This window comes from Amia ocellicauda, chromosome 19, assembly GCF_036373705.1.
Source record: "Amia ocellicauda isolate fAmiCal2 chromosome 19, fAmiCal2.hap1, whole genome shotgun sequence".
NCBI lineage: Eukaryota > Metazoa > Chordata > Actinopteri > Amiiformes > Amiidae > Amia > Amia ocellicauda.
The window spans coordinates 21,703,455-21,720,005 of record NC_089868.1 but is presented as its reverse complement, the minus strand read 5'-3'; the positions used below and the strand labels follow the sequence as shown (position 1 = coordinate 21,720,005).

Below are 16,551 nucleotides of genomic sequence, written 5' to 3'. Positions count from 1 at the left end.
ACTGAAGTGTAATAAGAGACGTGGGATACAGTAGAAATCAGTTGTCATCGGACTTTGTTTATTTCTAAATTAAAAGCTGGATCAAGTGCATGCAATGAAAAATGAGGTTGGGTTCATATAAACACAGGAAATATAAGTGAATAAAGAGTTTTCTATGGCTGAGCTGTTAAGCAAACTATAAATACACCTACAGCTATTCTGCTATTATTAGCTACGTAAGAACAAAAGGATTCTGCAAATAGACATGGAAAAAAGCATCTGGCAAAACTGTTTAAAGATTTGGTTTCCATAAGTTCAACCTGGTTATAGGAATCATAAATATTTAGGCATTATGGGATTTGTAAAGAGAGTTCCCTATTGTTTTCCGTGGAACATAATGCAGAAAAATTTAAATGGCATGTTGCTTTCAAAGATACATTCCAAGAGCTATTTCACATACTTTGGATTCGGCGCTGGACTATAAATTTTCATTGGTCCGCACTTTGTCTTAATCTATTTAAGATATGAACAGTTGAGACCGTTTCTGGGTTTTGGTTTAAAATTCCTATAAACTGTATGTAATGGTAATGTGAGTTTTTTTTATAATTAAATTAAAATGTTAAAACCAAAGCAGAGCAATTGTAATGTGAAGAAATATAGCACAACATGAGTCTATTTTGCTAGTTATATAATTTTTTACTTTTAATTAAATGTATATTAAAATATCACTACCATAACGCATATTTCTGAGGTTTGGGGAGTATAAAACGACACCATTTATTTGGGATTTAAACAACAATTGAGTTGCAGATGCAAAGAAAATCCAGAGTTCTTGGAAAAGTTTGCCTCCTCTTTAGTAACACCTAGCCCAGCCCGTGGCACGCAGCGTGGGAGTCGGAAACAGATGTACGGGGGACAATGCGATTTGTTGTCACTGTCGATATGGTGTGGCACTTTTCCCATCTGTAATTGTTTGCAGATTGAAAAGAATGCAGGGAGTGATTCATGCCCAGAGAGAGATCACCTCAGCATTGTGCCATGGCCAATTGTTTACAAGATAGGATACATACGGCTAGCTTTTCCTCAGCCGTTTCACACAATAGGCCCAAATTAAAATGTGTACTAAATATACGTTTTTTATTGTTTGCTTCTTTCTTTCTTGTCTTTGTATTTTATCGTCTCTATATGCACTATTGCAGTTGCACTAGTACAACTATTTCCTTTGGAAAGACTAAACACGTGCATAAATCTGTGTATCATTGTTAAGACGGCGTTTCCCCACTGTCCCCCCCTCGAAACCAGCGTTTTTTCAGTTTGATTGTTTTTTGTGTTTGTTTTAGTCTTCAATCTAGAGCAAATTAATTATATGCGTTGCTTATTTGTAACATTCATTCATCTCCATGTAGTCCTGAGACCTGATCAAACTCAACTGAGCAAATCATCCAGCACTTAGACACACAGCTATTATTTTTATTTTCATCCTTTCACTGCTGCTAGGGGACAGTTTTGAATTATAAAAAAGTAGCCCGAGATGACAATACCAGACCAGCCATTAAGTCAGGGGGACTGTATTAGGCCTTGTTCCTGCGCCCGCATCCAGCAGAGAGCCAGCGCCTTATTGAGAAAACAGCTGGAGGAGAATCGAGACATGTATTACGAGGCGGAGAGGGTTGAAAGTAGCAAATGTGAAGCCACTGCTCTGTGGCTCTGCAATGTGCTCCATAAAGAATAACACATGTAGCCTTCTGTGGAAAAAAAATCCTCAAATAAATATATCTGTCTTTAATATGTTATTTCTGGTTACATCAATATTAGCAGAATTCACTTCCTGGTCAGTTAGATACAGTGTGTAACTGAATGTATAAGACACAATATATTTACATTTAGTATTTTATAATTTTTAAATTGAATTCAAATAGGAGTAAAACTATTTTTTGGGGGGGGTGTTATGATATAAACTATACACTGTTGTATTTTATTTGTTTGTACTAAAACATCCTTCAAATTATACAGCATTGTTTGACATAGTAGTATTGCCTTTAATTATGACACATTTCTGGAAGAGAAAATACACTTTAAGTGATCAAATATGTAACCTTTCTTAAGAACGGATGGTATTATAGCTTCCTGTAGTGGTTCAATTTCAAGGTGCAGTTGATTTTCTTTTAATATATATATATACCTTATAATAGAAGAAATTAATAAGGTGTTTTCGGTCTGATCTGTGAACTCTGAGACGATATATATCCAGAGTGCTATCAGTGAGGTCACCCAGCACACTTCTGACAAACTGCCTGTGTGAGTCACGGCGCCTCTGGCAGAGATTTGTAACCGCGTCCCTGGTCCATTGCATTTGAATTATTCCACAGGCCCTCTGCTTTACATTAGCACCAGGAGGGAAGATGAACAGGGGAAGGGAGCAGCACCAAGGGCAGGGGCTCTTCGTGAAGGACAAGGGGAAACAGGTGGAAGGTTAATAGCTCTGGAGCGTATCCACCAGCCGTTCAGGCTTGATATATGGGCTTTGGGCCTACAGCGGGCATAGGCTTTCAAAGATATATTATTTCATTTGAGGAGCAGCATTCTCGTCCCCGCATTTGTCCACTGATAGATGATCTCCCCTTCGCCGGCATCCACAATTGGAGATGGCGTGTGAGTTTTTGTAAAGGCCTGCTCCCGTACATAATTTTGTGCTGAGCTCTCTTTAACCTCCCTCTCATGCAGGGCTTTCATGTCATGAATGCAGACGTGGTTTTATGTGATTTGTGTTAAAAGAAATGAAAAAAAAAGTGACTGAGTAAATGTGCCACAATTTGAATTCAGTTTTAAAAGCACGTACAGTTGCTGGTGTTAACACAGTGTATTGGTAGGTTTTTACATGTGTTTATTACATTAATTAAGTTATGCACAAGATGGTTTACAAGTTCAAAATTTTGGCATCAATTATTTGTTTTTTAATACGGATAAGAATCATTTTCACATCATCCGTAATATTTTTAGTACTGAAATAAAAGGGCAAGATCAGTCTAATAAGCAGGGTTAGCAATCGCTCACATCTCATAATAGGTGAGATCGGGACAAGCTATGCTCCAGTTTCTCCTGGCAGTGTTCTGTTAGGCCGCACACCAAGCCATTCTTACAGCCTGACCACTGAAGAAAATAAGCTGTCACATCATCCGCCACGGGCTTCACCGCGTCCCATTTCGCCTTCTGGAGCCAACTGGAAATTAAAGCGCGTCCCGGAGAGCAAAGACGGCGAGAGCCTTGCCCGGGACCTCTGAGATTCACGGGGCAGGAGGAAGGAAATCTGTGCACTTGTTAAAAGGAAAGATTTAGGATCTGAAATCCTACAGAGAGACATGAAGGAGGAGTGTTAGCAGGCATGAGAGTCTGTTCATCCACTTGTTGCTTTGATGAGGGATAAAAGGCTGTCATGAACTACAAGTTCCTGGCTGAGAGCTGATAGACTCATCCTGGCAGAGACGTGCACAGGGACTGACTTGAGGGAATTGGCCCTTTTCACTGGTTCTGGAGAGCAATCACTTATTAGGGCTCTCGCCGCGCCGTGCTGCGCCTCAGTTCAAAACTTTGCAATGTGGAGTCCGTGTTTATGAACATTCCTCCCTCTGTAACTCCGTAAATGCAAGCTCTTATTGTTTGTGATTAGGGTAAAAGCCTTTTTTTATTAGCAGGTTAGGCTGCTTGTTAAAACCAGCACTCGGAAAAGAGCTGTTAATGGTGTCTTGTCCTTTTTGCGGCAGCAGGTTTTAGGGGCTGAAATCAGAGGGGAGAGAGAGAACTATGGGTACGCAATGTGAATACGGGAGCCCAATTTAGAACACAGGCATCTAACAACAAGGGCAAGAAATCTGCCTTTCATTTTGCAGGTGCTTACACATAATTGTGACTTTTCGCTAAACAAGCTGCCCTCAAACACGACTTTATAGATTGTGTCATCTGCAAACTAGAGACATACTTTCTACTTTGAGAGAGACTTATTTTATAGAACATAGAGGGAAATTCTCACTTAGTTATTTTGATTGTACCTTTACTCTAGACTCCATTACTAATACATTTTTACCTTTTTCTTAGATAGTTACCCATGCCAGGAAGTGGTATATATAGTATCTCAGGTGACTGTGAATGTGATATATTATTGCAGGTAATAAAGATAAGCTATGTTCACTTTTTTATATATAGATATATATCATATTAATGGTGCATTCAATGACACTTTTATATTTGAACGAAATGTACAGGCACATACATATTTCCGGGTGTGACAAAAAAATATAAACTTTTTGCAGACTACTACAATCCTGAAGGAAATACAAACCAATAAACTGATACTCTTATATTTTCTGATGAGGTATTCACTCAACAGATCTCACATTCTCAGAGCACAACACAGTAAATACACAACTTGAGACAAGTGGGAAGTGTTTCTTGTAGTTTTTTTGCTTAATGTGCTGAGAATGGACATCATTTTTAAAATCTCAAATGAACTAAAATCTTTCTTATTCTCCCCTCTTCATTGGAATTTCTTCCTGTATACAGTTTGAAAAGCCTAATTACAACCTGCTCTACTGCTTTAATTATCCATGTTTAATCTTCACTGGCCGAGGGTCGCTGGAGTGTCAGAGGAGTCCATCACGGCCTGTCAGCAGCTGTCTTTCACATCTATTTTTGCTACTTATTTACAGCTGACTATTTTAAGCTTGGGGCTGCTGAAAGAGGCAGAAGACAATAGATAACCAAAGAACCAAGTGAGACAGAGAGCGTGCGGGGTAAGCTTACAAGGAACTTATATTTAGCTAGCATGGACGATTAGATGATTGTGTGTTGATGAGTGACATATGTGTCTGAGATGACCAACGCTGTGTGCAAAGAGGTGAGGTTCACAACGCCTTAATGAAATCGTGTTTTTAGCACTATTATCACAAGATAAACACCTGTTACTAGCAAGTCATAATATTATTTGTTCTCATGGTTTCCTTTTTTGTCTTACATATCTGACACTTCTGGTAGCTTTCAAGTTTAAAAAACAACTACAGCATCGAGATGAAGTATAAAGATAAAACAGTACTTGCTTGTTTTTAATTATTTCTTTTCTGTTGGCCACCCTGTTTGTGAATGGTCTTGTTTATAAAAATCCTTCTCTTAGTGAACAAATTAGGGTGTGGCAGCAGGTGATGGGGGAGGGGCTTCTGCAATTTGGAAACAATGATTAAATCAACCATGTGCTATAAAATCAACACAGGGGTCACATATTTATAGCTGCTAGAATTGCAAGATGAAGACATGTTGACAGCGGGGTGCAAACTGGTCCGTCAAGCATAGTTTCGCTGTTACTGGTTAAGTTATTTGGCAAAGCTAAGAAAGCAACACTGTTTCTGAACTCAATAGGATCCTCCATCCATCCATCTTTTTATCCGTACAGTTTTGCATTATTTCATAGCAGCATCCTTCACATTCAATAACCAATATTCAACCATCAAAAACAGCTGTTATTAATTCATTGTTACCTCACATGTCCATCAGTATTGCAACCAAATACATACAGATGGTGTTTTCATGTTGGCACGAAAAAAACATACATTTCAGTTTGGAGTAAAATTATGCTTACAAAACAGACTGCAGTCGGCTGCTAGTGCCGACTAATGTGGAGCAGTTCCTTGCAGATTGCACATTGCAGAGAGATCAATACTCCAAGTCTGCAGTAAGAACTCATTTCAAATTTGGAATGCATTATTTTCTGACAGTATTTCTGTATCAGGTTACTTTAGGGAAATATTTCTCCCATGTCTGCATGTATATTAGAGGCCTAATGTTCATCTGAATAATTGATTAGTCTGGTCTGTTTTTTTGATAATTAGTTGATAGCTTCTTAGCTTTAAGCCCAGAAATCCCTTGTTGGAAGCTTAGAGGCCATTTTCGAATTATTATGAACATATATCTAAGGCACTACAATACTTAACACAAAAGCTCTAATGGTTTAATCTACCCCGCTGTTAGGCTTAAGTCTTCGTACTGTATGGAGAAAAAAAAATCTATGCCTTTTTCTCACACCCTCACTGCTTTCCACCCAGTTCCCCAGATTTTGCGGTGTGGAATGAAGTTGCTTTGTTTCGAGGAAGCCTAGTTGTAGCATTGCCTTGGCCCAAGATCTGAAGAAGAATATATTTTTTAATTTGACCTCAAATCCCAGTCAGAGAGCAAGTTCAAATTTTGTTTTTTAAGGTTTAATAGGAATTCTTAGTCCTGTAAGAGAATGAGTAGTCCTAGTCACATGGCTTAAGTTTGTGGTAAGAGAATTGGGGGGTTGATGGGAAAGCCTTGTCAAAAACCTCTCTACACATGTCTTTCGTAAAGACGGTTAATTCATATATTTGATTTGCTCGTTTGATTTTCTGTTGGCTTCAGTTTTCTCCCACAAACACAGCTAGTAGAGTACTTTCAGATGGTCTTTCGCTGTTCGGAAACAAGATTTAAAATCGTAAATGCGTAATTTAGTTTGTTTTCCTCTGTTTTCAAGTTGTCAGATAGTATTTAGTTGTGACAGGGATGTAAGTGAATAATTTTAAAGAATATTTGTCACTTTTCAGATCTGATTTTGAAATAGCAAATCTCCTTTATACAATAAAAAAACTAAACATCAAACATTTTTGACAAGACTGTAACCAGAAACAGATGCATCCGGTTCTAAATGAATTCTACTAATCGGAAATTTGACCGTTAAAATGATCGTGCCTATTATTTATCATGAAGAAAAGCAGGTAATTAATTGGATAATACATTCCTGAGATAAAACTGGCTTTTTAGCAGTTAATGTTTCTGCCTCATAGGCAATTGTTACCTTCCTACCTCTTAGGACCTCAATTCTTATTAATAGAAGGCCGGAACCTTTTGTTTTCACTTTGGCAGGACTGGGGATCCTATCGAATATAATCTGTTGTACAGGTCAGGGGTTTCACTCTGGAGTCTGTTAATGTGGTCATCGTGGGAACTGATCAATCTCCATGCTTCAGTTGTATTGATCCAGCAGTCCATCAGCCTAGCCCTCCCACAATCCACCACCTTGTGTGCAAACTGAGATTGATGGTTTCTGACCCTGCGGAGCCAATCAGAGAAGCCTTCAGAGATGTTTCTGCGATTTTCATTCACTACGGCATCTAGCTGTCCCACAGCCTGCATTTACTAATCTGGCGCTGCACGCACCTGAGCCATGAATTATGAGGACTTCTAAGTCCTCCCAGTTGTATACCCAAATATTCAGTTTTCTTTTCTCATTGTGCCTTATAAATGTTAAAGAAACAATATATTTTGACCAAAGCCGGAAATCGGTCATGTAAAATAATTTGTTTCAGTAAAATTCTGTACATTTATAGCATGTGGAAATATTATACATTTTACTGGCTTGTAATTTCTAAGACATAAATTTATTTTCTAATATCATAATTTGATTTATCTTATGTTTTCCAAACTTAGATTCGATTGTTCCACAAACAATCAGTACTAATTACTGTTTGAGTATATTAATATTTTTGTGATTTTGTTAGATTTATGTTTTTATGTCAGCTATTACTAACTCCTAAAGATATGTTTTTTTCCTGTAGTTGGAGTGGCATGGGAAATCAGGTCATAAATACTTTTAACTGTGGGCATATGCCAGTTTCTTTTTAGGATCCATTGTTGTTGAAGTTTGGAGGCAAGACAGAATATCCATCTTCACATTCTTTGTGTGCTATATGGAAAGAAAATATAATAACAAGATGCTCTTTTTTAATACATTGTGAAATAATACTTGGGAGATCTCCAATAATTAAGAGGAATGTAGCTCTTGCTGCTGGGAGAGCTGTAGTAAAATAAAGGGGAACGGCAGGAGCCACCAGTTTTTGTATTCTGTAACGCTCATTTCTGAGAGCCGAGCCAAAATGCCAGAGGTGTAGAGAGAAACAGTGTGATAATAAATAAGTAGTGAGATTTCCAGAGGATCAGGAATAAAAAGAAGGGCTAATGATTTGTATTAAGTGTACTCTACGAGTCTCTTGGGTGAGCCGTGGAGAAAGTTCACAGTTTGGCACATCGGCTGAAGTATGTATCACATCCAGGGGATTATGTCTGACAATTGTGCGCATTCTTTAAAATCTGAACAACGCATTAATGTACACCAGAGAAAGATGCCTATAGCATACATTTACTCAGCGCCAGGCAGTTGAGTAGCGTGTTAAGGTTTGTAGTTGAATTATCTTCCTAATACACTCTCTAAATCAAAAAATATATGTTCTACCATCCCTATCCATCCAGCTAATGATGCCATATCTAAAGTGAGCATAATTTAGGCCAAGTAAAACATGACAACCACTTGACCAAGCAACCACACATTCAGTTACACACCTAGTAATGTTGTAAAATTACATTTTAATATAGGTAATACTAATTATAATATAATAACAACAACAATACAACATTTCTCTCATTATTTTAAGAAAATGCTAAACATTCTGGAGGTGTCTGAATTCAAAGCGATTTCAGCAAATATTGTGTTCCTTCGGTTCATTAAGAAGCATTGAGACAAGTCCATTAATCTTATCATCAAGGAACATCAAAACTAAAGCTACTTATTAAAAACAGACCCAGCTGTGTACCCTCATTATGCAAAGTTACTGAGATGGCTGAACAATGCTCATGGCACTCTACCAATACAAGCAATGGATCATCTACAGTATTGGACAATTGTACTCATCTCCATTATAAACAACTTCTCTGAGCTACATTGAAGTAGATATTATTCATGGGTGTTGATATCTATTTTCACCTCATTTTTATATTTGCAGACTTGTTATACAGACTATACATGTATTTTTTGATTAAAATATTTAATACATTATTGTTATATTGGATCTGCGAGAGGATATTTATGATGGATGTGAAGTCAATATATTTTGTAAAAGAAGCACATCAGAGATATAAGATACCCCAGAGAACCCAATGCAGAACTCAGCTGATAATGTAATGTTGTCACAACATTTGAATTTACACTTGGACAACATACAATTGTAGCCTCACAGATACGTCAGTACAATGTTGTGTTCATGTTGTGAGACTACAAATAAAATGTTTTTGTAACATTACCACAATGTTTCTGCAACAGTTCGTTCATGTTACTCTACAGTGTGACAATGCTGTGAAATGCGTGTGCGATGCCTTTCATGACAAATTAAAATTAAACTTGAAATGTTTATTAGTTAGTAGACTGAGGGGAAAACAGTAGATGCAGTGTCATTCATTTGTCTGTTTACAGATGAAATGACAAGAAAATTGCTAAAAAGTGAAACATTGCATCCCTGTTACTCTGGCACCAATAACCATAGGAATGGAAATCAACCTCCACCAACAGTGAATAAAAAAGTTACAAGCAAAACAAAGACGATCCAGGAAAGACAATGAAAACAAAATGTCAGAATGGCTGCCATTTGTTTGTTTACAGATCAAATTGGCCCAAAATCATATTAGGTCTTGGCCAAATCTTCATCTTAGTTTTCAGTGTGGAAGAAAATGGTTTATTTGTTCATGTCTGAAATGTGGATACCAGAAAAAATGCAAATGCAGTTGCTATGGCAACAATGACTCTAGAAACATGACTAAACTTTTCCCAAAATATTTCGCCCCTTATGTACAGCAATCTTGCAAAAAACAGAGAAAAAAAAAGAAAAAAACGCTTTCATTGTTCAATAAACAGATGATACCGCAGATGCAGCAGACGAGGGCGGCAGATATATCCTCAAACTTTGCCACATGCTTTGCCCAAAGAGCAGCAGTAGTCAATAACGTAAAGAAATTAACATTAAAACTAACTTTCCTAAACAATTTAATAGTATCCATTTTGTCAATCTGTGAAATGCTTTGATATGAGTCTCTTCTGAAATTAATTCCAATTAGGACAATGTTCCAAAAGCTAAGCAGTGGCTGAGACCAAATCATTGAAGTAAATTGTGCCTGATTCTCAGTACGCACAGGCCATAGTTTATTGAGAAATAAAAGGGAATGTTAAAGAATATAACCCTTGACTAAACTAGGATCAGAAAACATTTACCCAAACCAGAACCAGTTCATTTTACATAGGTGGAAAATGCCATAGCTTTTACTTCATCCTTTGTTAAAAAAAATTGTACTGATTTGCACTGATGACTGTCGGGAGTAAACAACCCTCATTCCACCCATCCACTCCCACTCAATAAAGTATAAATACCTGCTTTTAAGACATTTATTAAATGGGAGTTTCTTAGGTCAAACATTACAGAAAAAGCGCACCCCTGAAAATCTGTTATTATTATTATTATTATTATTATTATTATTATTATTATTATTATTATTATTATTATTATTATTATTGTTATTATTATTGTTGTTATTGTGTTCTTCCAGTACTTTACACTCATTTACAAATGCCTCACCATTTTGTACACACTTTCACACTATCTCATTATATTACATTTGATTTTTACAAGCACTCATAAATAGTATTTCCCTGCTTCCAATATGTTTTAACAACCACTACTCTGGACTTTGGACATTTCCAAACTGCAGTTTCAAAAGCGGTTTCTTTTGATCCTTTTTTGTCATCAGCAGAAGGAACATTTTGTTCAGCAAATATCTTGATCTATGACATAAAGCATATACTTTAAGGGAGAATGTAATGTGAAACAAGAGAGGAAAGTCACAGAATTATAATGTCAAGATGGCAGTGCCTTATTTGTTATTATTTGTCATGTTGTTGTGCAATGTATGAGTTTAATATATTAAGCAGACGAAAACATATGTAAAAGCCAGTTCAATTCCAATATTAAATAATATGCATAGAGGTCACAATTCTTTGTAAAGAGAGAAAATGACTAGCCTTCTAATTGAGTGCTGTTTAAATTGAAATCAAAGTTCTGGATATAATCAGCCATTGAATGTTATGTATACATATATCTGTAAATCTACCTTTGCGGTTGATATTTTTGCGCCAACTACATTTTTGATATATATTAACCCAAGCTGATATCGGTCTGGATGACATGTTTGTAGTGTTTAAAGCCTTCTCTCGCCTGGCACACTTGCAGAATGAAGGAAACAGCAGTGTGTGGCACATTAAAAGCCTGTTCAGTCGTCTTTCCCCTTTGTCTGCCACCATCAGCTACTGGCCAGTTCTCCCTCACGGCAGATCTCCTCTTTTTTGATTCCCAATCTTGACAGAGTGTAATATGAAACAGTGACTCAAAGAAATGGTTTCTGATAATGGTGCTCACACTGAAGTCTGGCGTGCTCTCATGCTCCTTTGATAATGGGACAGATTGTTGCTTTGACCCTTGAAGTATTTTATAAATGCGGCCTGTGGTGTTGGGTTAGGTTGTTTACCAGTATTGGACAGGGCGATAGGTTTGTTCAAAAGGTCTAACCATCAAAAGAGCATTTGTATACAGTGTGCTTTCATTTCTATCCTCTTCAGACATTACGAAAATGAGAAAACACCATGTAGATTTCCACTAAAGCTAAGATACATTTGTTCCAGTCCTAACCATAGTTCTAGGATTAAATATTTGCCTCTCTTTGTCACAAATAACCTACAAATATGAAAGAACAAACTCCCAGCAGGTACCATTTCCTGGATTCTGTTGCAGACTTTCACAGAAAAGCACAGTTTTGTTGTTGAGGAGTTAATTACGTGTTCGTGGTGATCATTGACACCGAATGTTTAACTAGCATATCAAAGCAGTAATTTCCAGTCACAGTCCATTTATTTAAGCTATGGCAAGAGGGGTTTGGCATGTTCTGTGAAATTTCCCTTTTAAGACATCTGGTTTATTATCTTATTAGGCAATTGAAAGATACATTGCTTACAAGCTTGATTCAGTCGAGAAGTGAACTCTGATAAGATTGTATGTACAAACGTGTTAATAATTACAATACGCCTCAATCTGCAGTGTATCATTTGATTCATTTAGTTCCCGAAACAAAGTCGCTGTTGGATTAGAGATGGCAGATTCATTTGGAGCCGTTTTTACTTTTCAGTGTAGACCAAATAAGCCTTGATGCCCTTGATGCCCTGCTTAAACAGTGTCACCTATCTTCTACAAAGTTATGTTTTGGGTTTCTGTAAAATAAATATAACTGCTTCTGCCAAAATAATTAGAGTAATAAGGAAATGTGGAAAGAGCAAATAGGGGCAATAAAACAAGTGAAATTCCATTATCAAGTTAGTTCATATATAAAATTTGTTTGAAACTACATTGTGAACTTCAGTGGACTGGTGGTGTTTTCATGTTTTTTTAGGTGTCTTCAGATAGATCTTTACCCTTTAACTAAGTGAAGTTAGTGAAAATAATACTAGAACCATATCTCTGTGGGAAATCTGATTGTAGTCTGTCTAAGATTGATTCAAAACAGTACAAAACAGATTTATTAAATTTTAGTTTAGTTTAGCTTAAGTTATACCATCCTCTCTGCTGGAACATTTCAAAAGGATGAGATAAGAGTATCAACGAAACAGTGTTTATGAACAACACTGGGGAACCGTTTCACACTTTTCCTCATTCTTTTGATGTCTACTTTCAATGCTCTCTTTCTCTCAGTGGCTACAGTGTGTAATCATTAACACAGAGAGGTGTGAGAAAAAGACCGGCACTGACAATAGCCGTGTTGTTCCCTGCCGTACTCCCCAGTTTGCGAACGTCAGCGTCAACCCGTTCTTGGCATCAGAAGCACGCTTTTCGCAGATAGCTTGTAACTTAATCGTTATTAATAATGAATGATTGCTCAGGGTGCCGTCACGTGGCAGGCAAATAAATTAGTAACACTGACAAATAGCGACATATGCCATGAGATTTTCCAGCTCCCTTTGACGTGTGATGAAATCCACATGAGAAATACTTTGGATCGACCTCGGTGCCCTCTGCCCGTTTTATTTCAGTACCAGCTAACCCTTTCCAGGATTGTGCTACTGTGTTAGAATCAGGCCAGATGGAAAAACTAGCAGCCACAATGTGACATCTGTACTTCTGGGCAGTTGAAACATAAATAGCCAACACAGTAGCACATACACTTGGGAATGTATCTTGACAAATGTATATTTTTTCTGATATTCAGAATATCCTTAATAGTGCGTATTTATCTTGTGTAATAAGAAATATGCAGTGTTAGTATTATAAACCTTTTTGGAAATGTATTGTGCTTTCTGTGAACCAAAACATCTGTATCTAACACTGTGATGCTGATGTTACAACAATGTCATCAACACTGTTTATATTATTGTGTAAATATTGCCTGTTCCACCATTTTCAGTAGCAAAATCAGATCGAACCACAGAATACAATCTTTTTCTACACTTTGTATTAGTAAATGATAGATAGTTCTGTGTTTCTATATGTATATATTAGATTATGGTAGACAAAACAAAATGGTAGAATACATGCTAGATTGCGGTCTGATTGATTTTGTGTCGTTGTTTTTGGCAGGTTGATGACCAAATGAAGCTTCTTCAGAACTGCTGGAGTGAACTCTTAATTTTAGATCACATCTTCAGACAAGTGGTACATGGAAAAGAAGGCTCCATCCTTCTTGTTACTGGGCAACAGGTAAGAGATCCCCTATAGTGTCTGTCTGATGACTTTTTATGAAGGGAGAAACACTGAAGGAAAAAATATTCACACAAAATAATATTCACAGTTATATGTTAAATCATAAAAGTAAGAACATTTTTTTACATGTAAAAGACTCAAAAATCAAATTCTGCAAATTCCGCAATTAGTTTAAACAAACCACAGTCATAAATTAAGCAGTAAATTAAGCTCGCAACAGGCTGTCAAAGCAACAGAAATAAAGTGATTTACCTTGGAAAGCTCTGAGGATTCTCCTGCGTTTGCTGGCATCATGCCTTAGGCTCAGCCAATTCACATATCACAGCAGGACCTTTTAATTTCACAATCAATTTATTTATTCTACTACGTTGTAAGATGTTTAAAACCCTAGTAATGAATGTACTGCTGGATTCGCTATACAAGGCAGCCAAACGGGAGAATTGTATCATTTATGGGCCCACTTAATGTTGTGGAATATATACATGTTTAATCTTCTTCCTTAAGTGTGATTAAAATGAATACTTCAGCCAATAATAATAAAAAAAACGATATATTTATTGAGTCAGTGTAGTTTACCATATGTATACATGTGTATACATGAGATGCATTCTTAGAATAACACACAACAAAAAAAACACAACACAAGTTAACCTGAAGCTAAAAGTAGGATTTTGCTCTTAACATGTTTGTTACAGTGAGAAATATTGAATTCCCCAAACTATTGTCACCCTTTCTTCTTCCCACCGATGGACCTGATTAAATTATAACCGGCTCCACATTCAGTCCACATCCCCCTCTTCTGTCACTCTTAATTTCTGTTTGATTAAAAAACGCTCACTGAGAAATAAGAGCAGGCAAGGCTTTGTATTGCAGGACGACAGGGATGAGTGGAGTGTTTCACCATTTGCATATTTTGGTTAATGAACAGCTGCTGTTGTGGGGTCTTCAGGGAGAAGGGTACACTCGACCTGTTCATTATCTCCCATTATTTTACAGTGGGTTAGGAGTGACAGCCATCTTGCAAAGTACAAATCATCAAAAACCGGGAGTCCATGCAAAAACCGCCCTGCGTGGGCAAATGGTATTTATGGAACATGGAGACAATCAATTAGCTCAACAAAGCATGCTAGAGAAGTTTAATAGTCTTTATCGCAGAGCGGGGAAGGAGCAAACTTCTCGGATAACATCAGAAACGCAGCCATTGTTTTCTTTGTGCTTACGTTTCAATATAAATATTATGAGATTCCTCGGAGGGTAGACACAGGCGTGCTGTCTGAGATGCTATTTGTACTGCTTCTCGTGTGAGTGTGTCTGTACCTCACTGTGGAATTGCAGTGTGTGCTGAGGTGGATTAGTAAAAAAATGAAGTGAAAGACTACACCAAATGAACCACATGCAAGTATGCCACTGACACACGTTCCCCCAAGCAGCCTCTAATAATATTGCAGTAAACCTCTGTAGGAAATCCAATTGATCCTTTTTGGAAGTTTCAGATCTGTTGCTTTGGGCTAGCCAAGCTTTTCCTCCTTACACACAAATTTTGATGTGTTTTTTTATTTTTTCTCTAGCAAATAAGATACAGAGTGCTACACAAATGATAGTGTTATATTTGTGTGGCCAAAAAGGAAATATATGGTTTGATTTAGGTCTTTGCACTGCAAATATAAAATTATCTAAATGCCACTACTGACATACAAGTTCTTTCTGTTAAAATATGCACCAAAACACATATATAACTACTTCTGTTACTGTTTTGATTAAGTACTTTTCTCCCCTTAAAATTACCCTCACAGTAAAATTCCTAAATTCATTTTCTTATATATATATATATATATATATATATATATGTATATATGGTTCCAATTTGTAATTTAGAATCAATGTTTTCCATTTCAAGGGAAAAAACGGAAAATGGTTAGAAAGGATTCCAACATTGTTTGTAAGACAATGCTGGTGCCCTTGCCATGTCTTGTGTCATGTTTGATGAAGTGACATGATGGGTGTCACAAGCAAGTGGTCACTATCGGGTAGCTGCAAACAGGGACAGGACCGACCTCCTACACAATTACTCCTTATACATCAGCCTAATTAATGTTGATTGAAGCCTGTTTTTGCTCTGTTGGTAATATCCTACTTATAATGGTGCTTAAAGTTAAAAAAATGGCTTTGATTGGTTGAGGGTTTAGGATTAAAATGTAATTACTTCTTATTGAAATTCTGCTTAGATTTTTATATTTAATTATGATAAATTGCGTTACGCTTAGTCTCTTTTCCGTGCTTTTGTCACAATTAGCAGCAGTTGCACAATCTGCTCTTCCACCGCAGCCGAAAAAGGCCTTAATACAAGGGAGAGCTGTCTGAGCAAGATTCCTCATTGAAGTTATTTCATGCACAGTTGATTTTATGCAAATTGATTGACACCTTTGGGGGGTCTCCTTTTCACTGACTCATAATTTTTTACACCCTTAAAAAAAAAGAAAAAAAGAGCTGGTGTGCAACTCGAATTCTCCAGCCCGAGCTAAAAAATTCTACTCATCATATTTACACAATAAATAAATTCCAATCTGCCTCGTTTTTAATTGCAAATCCTGCTCGGGGGACCCGTTCCTGTGCTTAGGAGGCAGCCGTCTACCTTCTTCTAGAAACCCTAGTGCAGTCAATTATGGTAATGAATTGTCAATAAATATAAAAATTTAATATGGCCTGCTTACAGTGAGTGGCAGCTAAGGACTTGCCTCCCAGACAAATTTGCTGTTGCTGCAGATATTAAGTGCACCTGAAAGAGTAGCTGTGGGCCACGGGGCCTGCATGAGGCCTCGTAACGGGCCCCCGGGAGCTCCAGGGGCCTGCAAAGATCCCCCCACATGGGTAGCAAGAGTGTCCAGGAGAAGAGAAAAGGAAAATGCAAAGCCTGTTTATTTGATGTTGATTAGGCTGCTGTTTTTATTTC

General features: G+C 37.2%; 1 protein-coding gene across 1 annotated transcript in view; it reads left to right on the top strand.

Annotated features, from left to right (window-relative positions):
- The window catches only part of nr5a2 (nuclear receptor subfamily 5, group A, member 2), a 54,834-nt gene that overhangs the window by 18,524 nt on the left and 19,759 nt on the right, over window positions 1-16,551 (top strand). Inside the window, exon 6 of the mRNA XM_066692081.1 lies at window positions 13,479-13,598. Within this exon, the coding sequence (XP_066548178.1) occupies window positions 13,479-13,598 (120 nt within the window). The remainder of the gene's footprint in view (window positions 1-13,478; window positions 13,599-16,551) is intronic.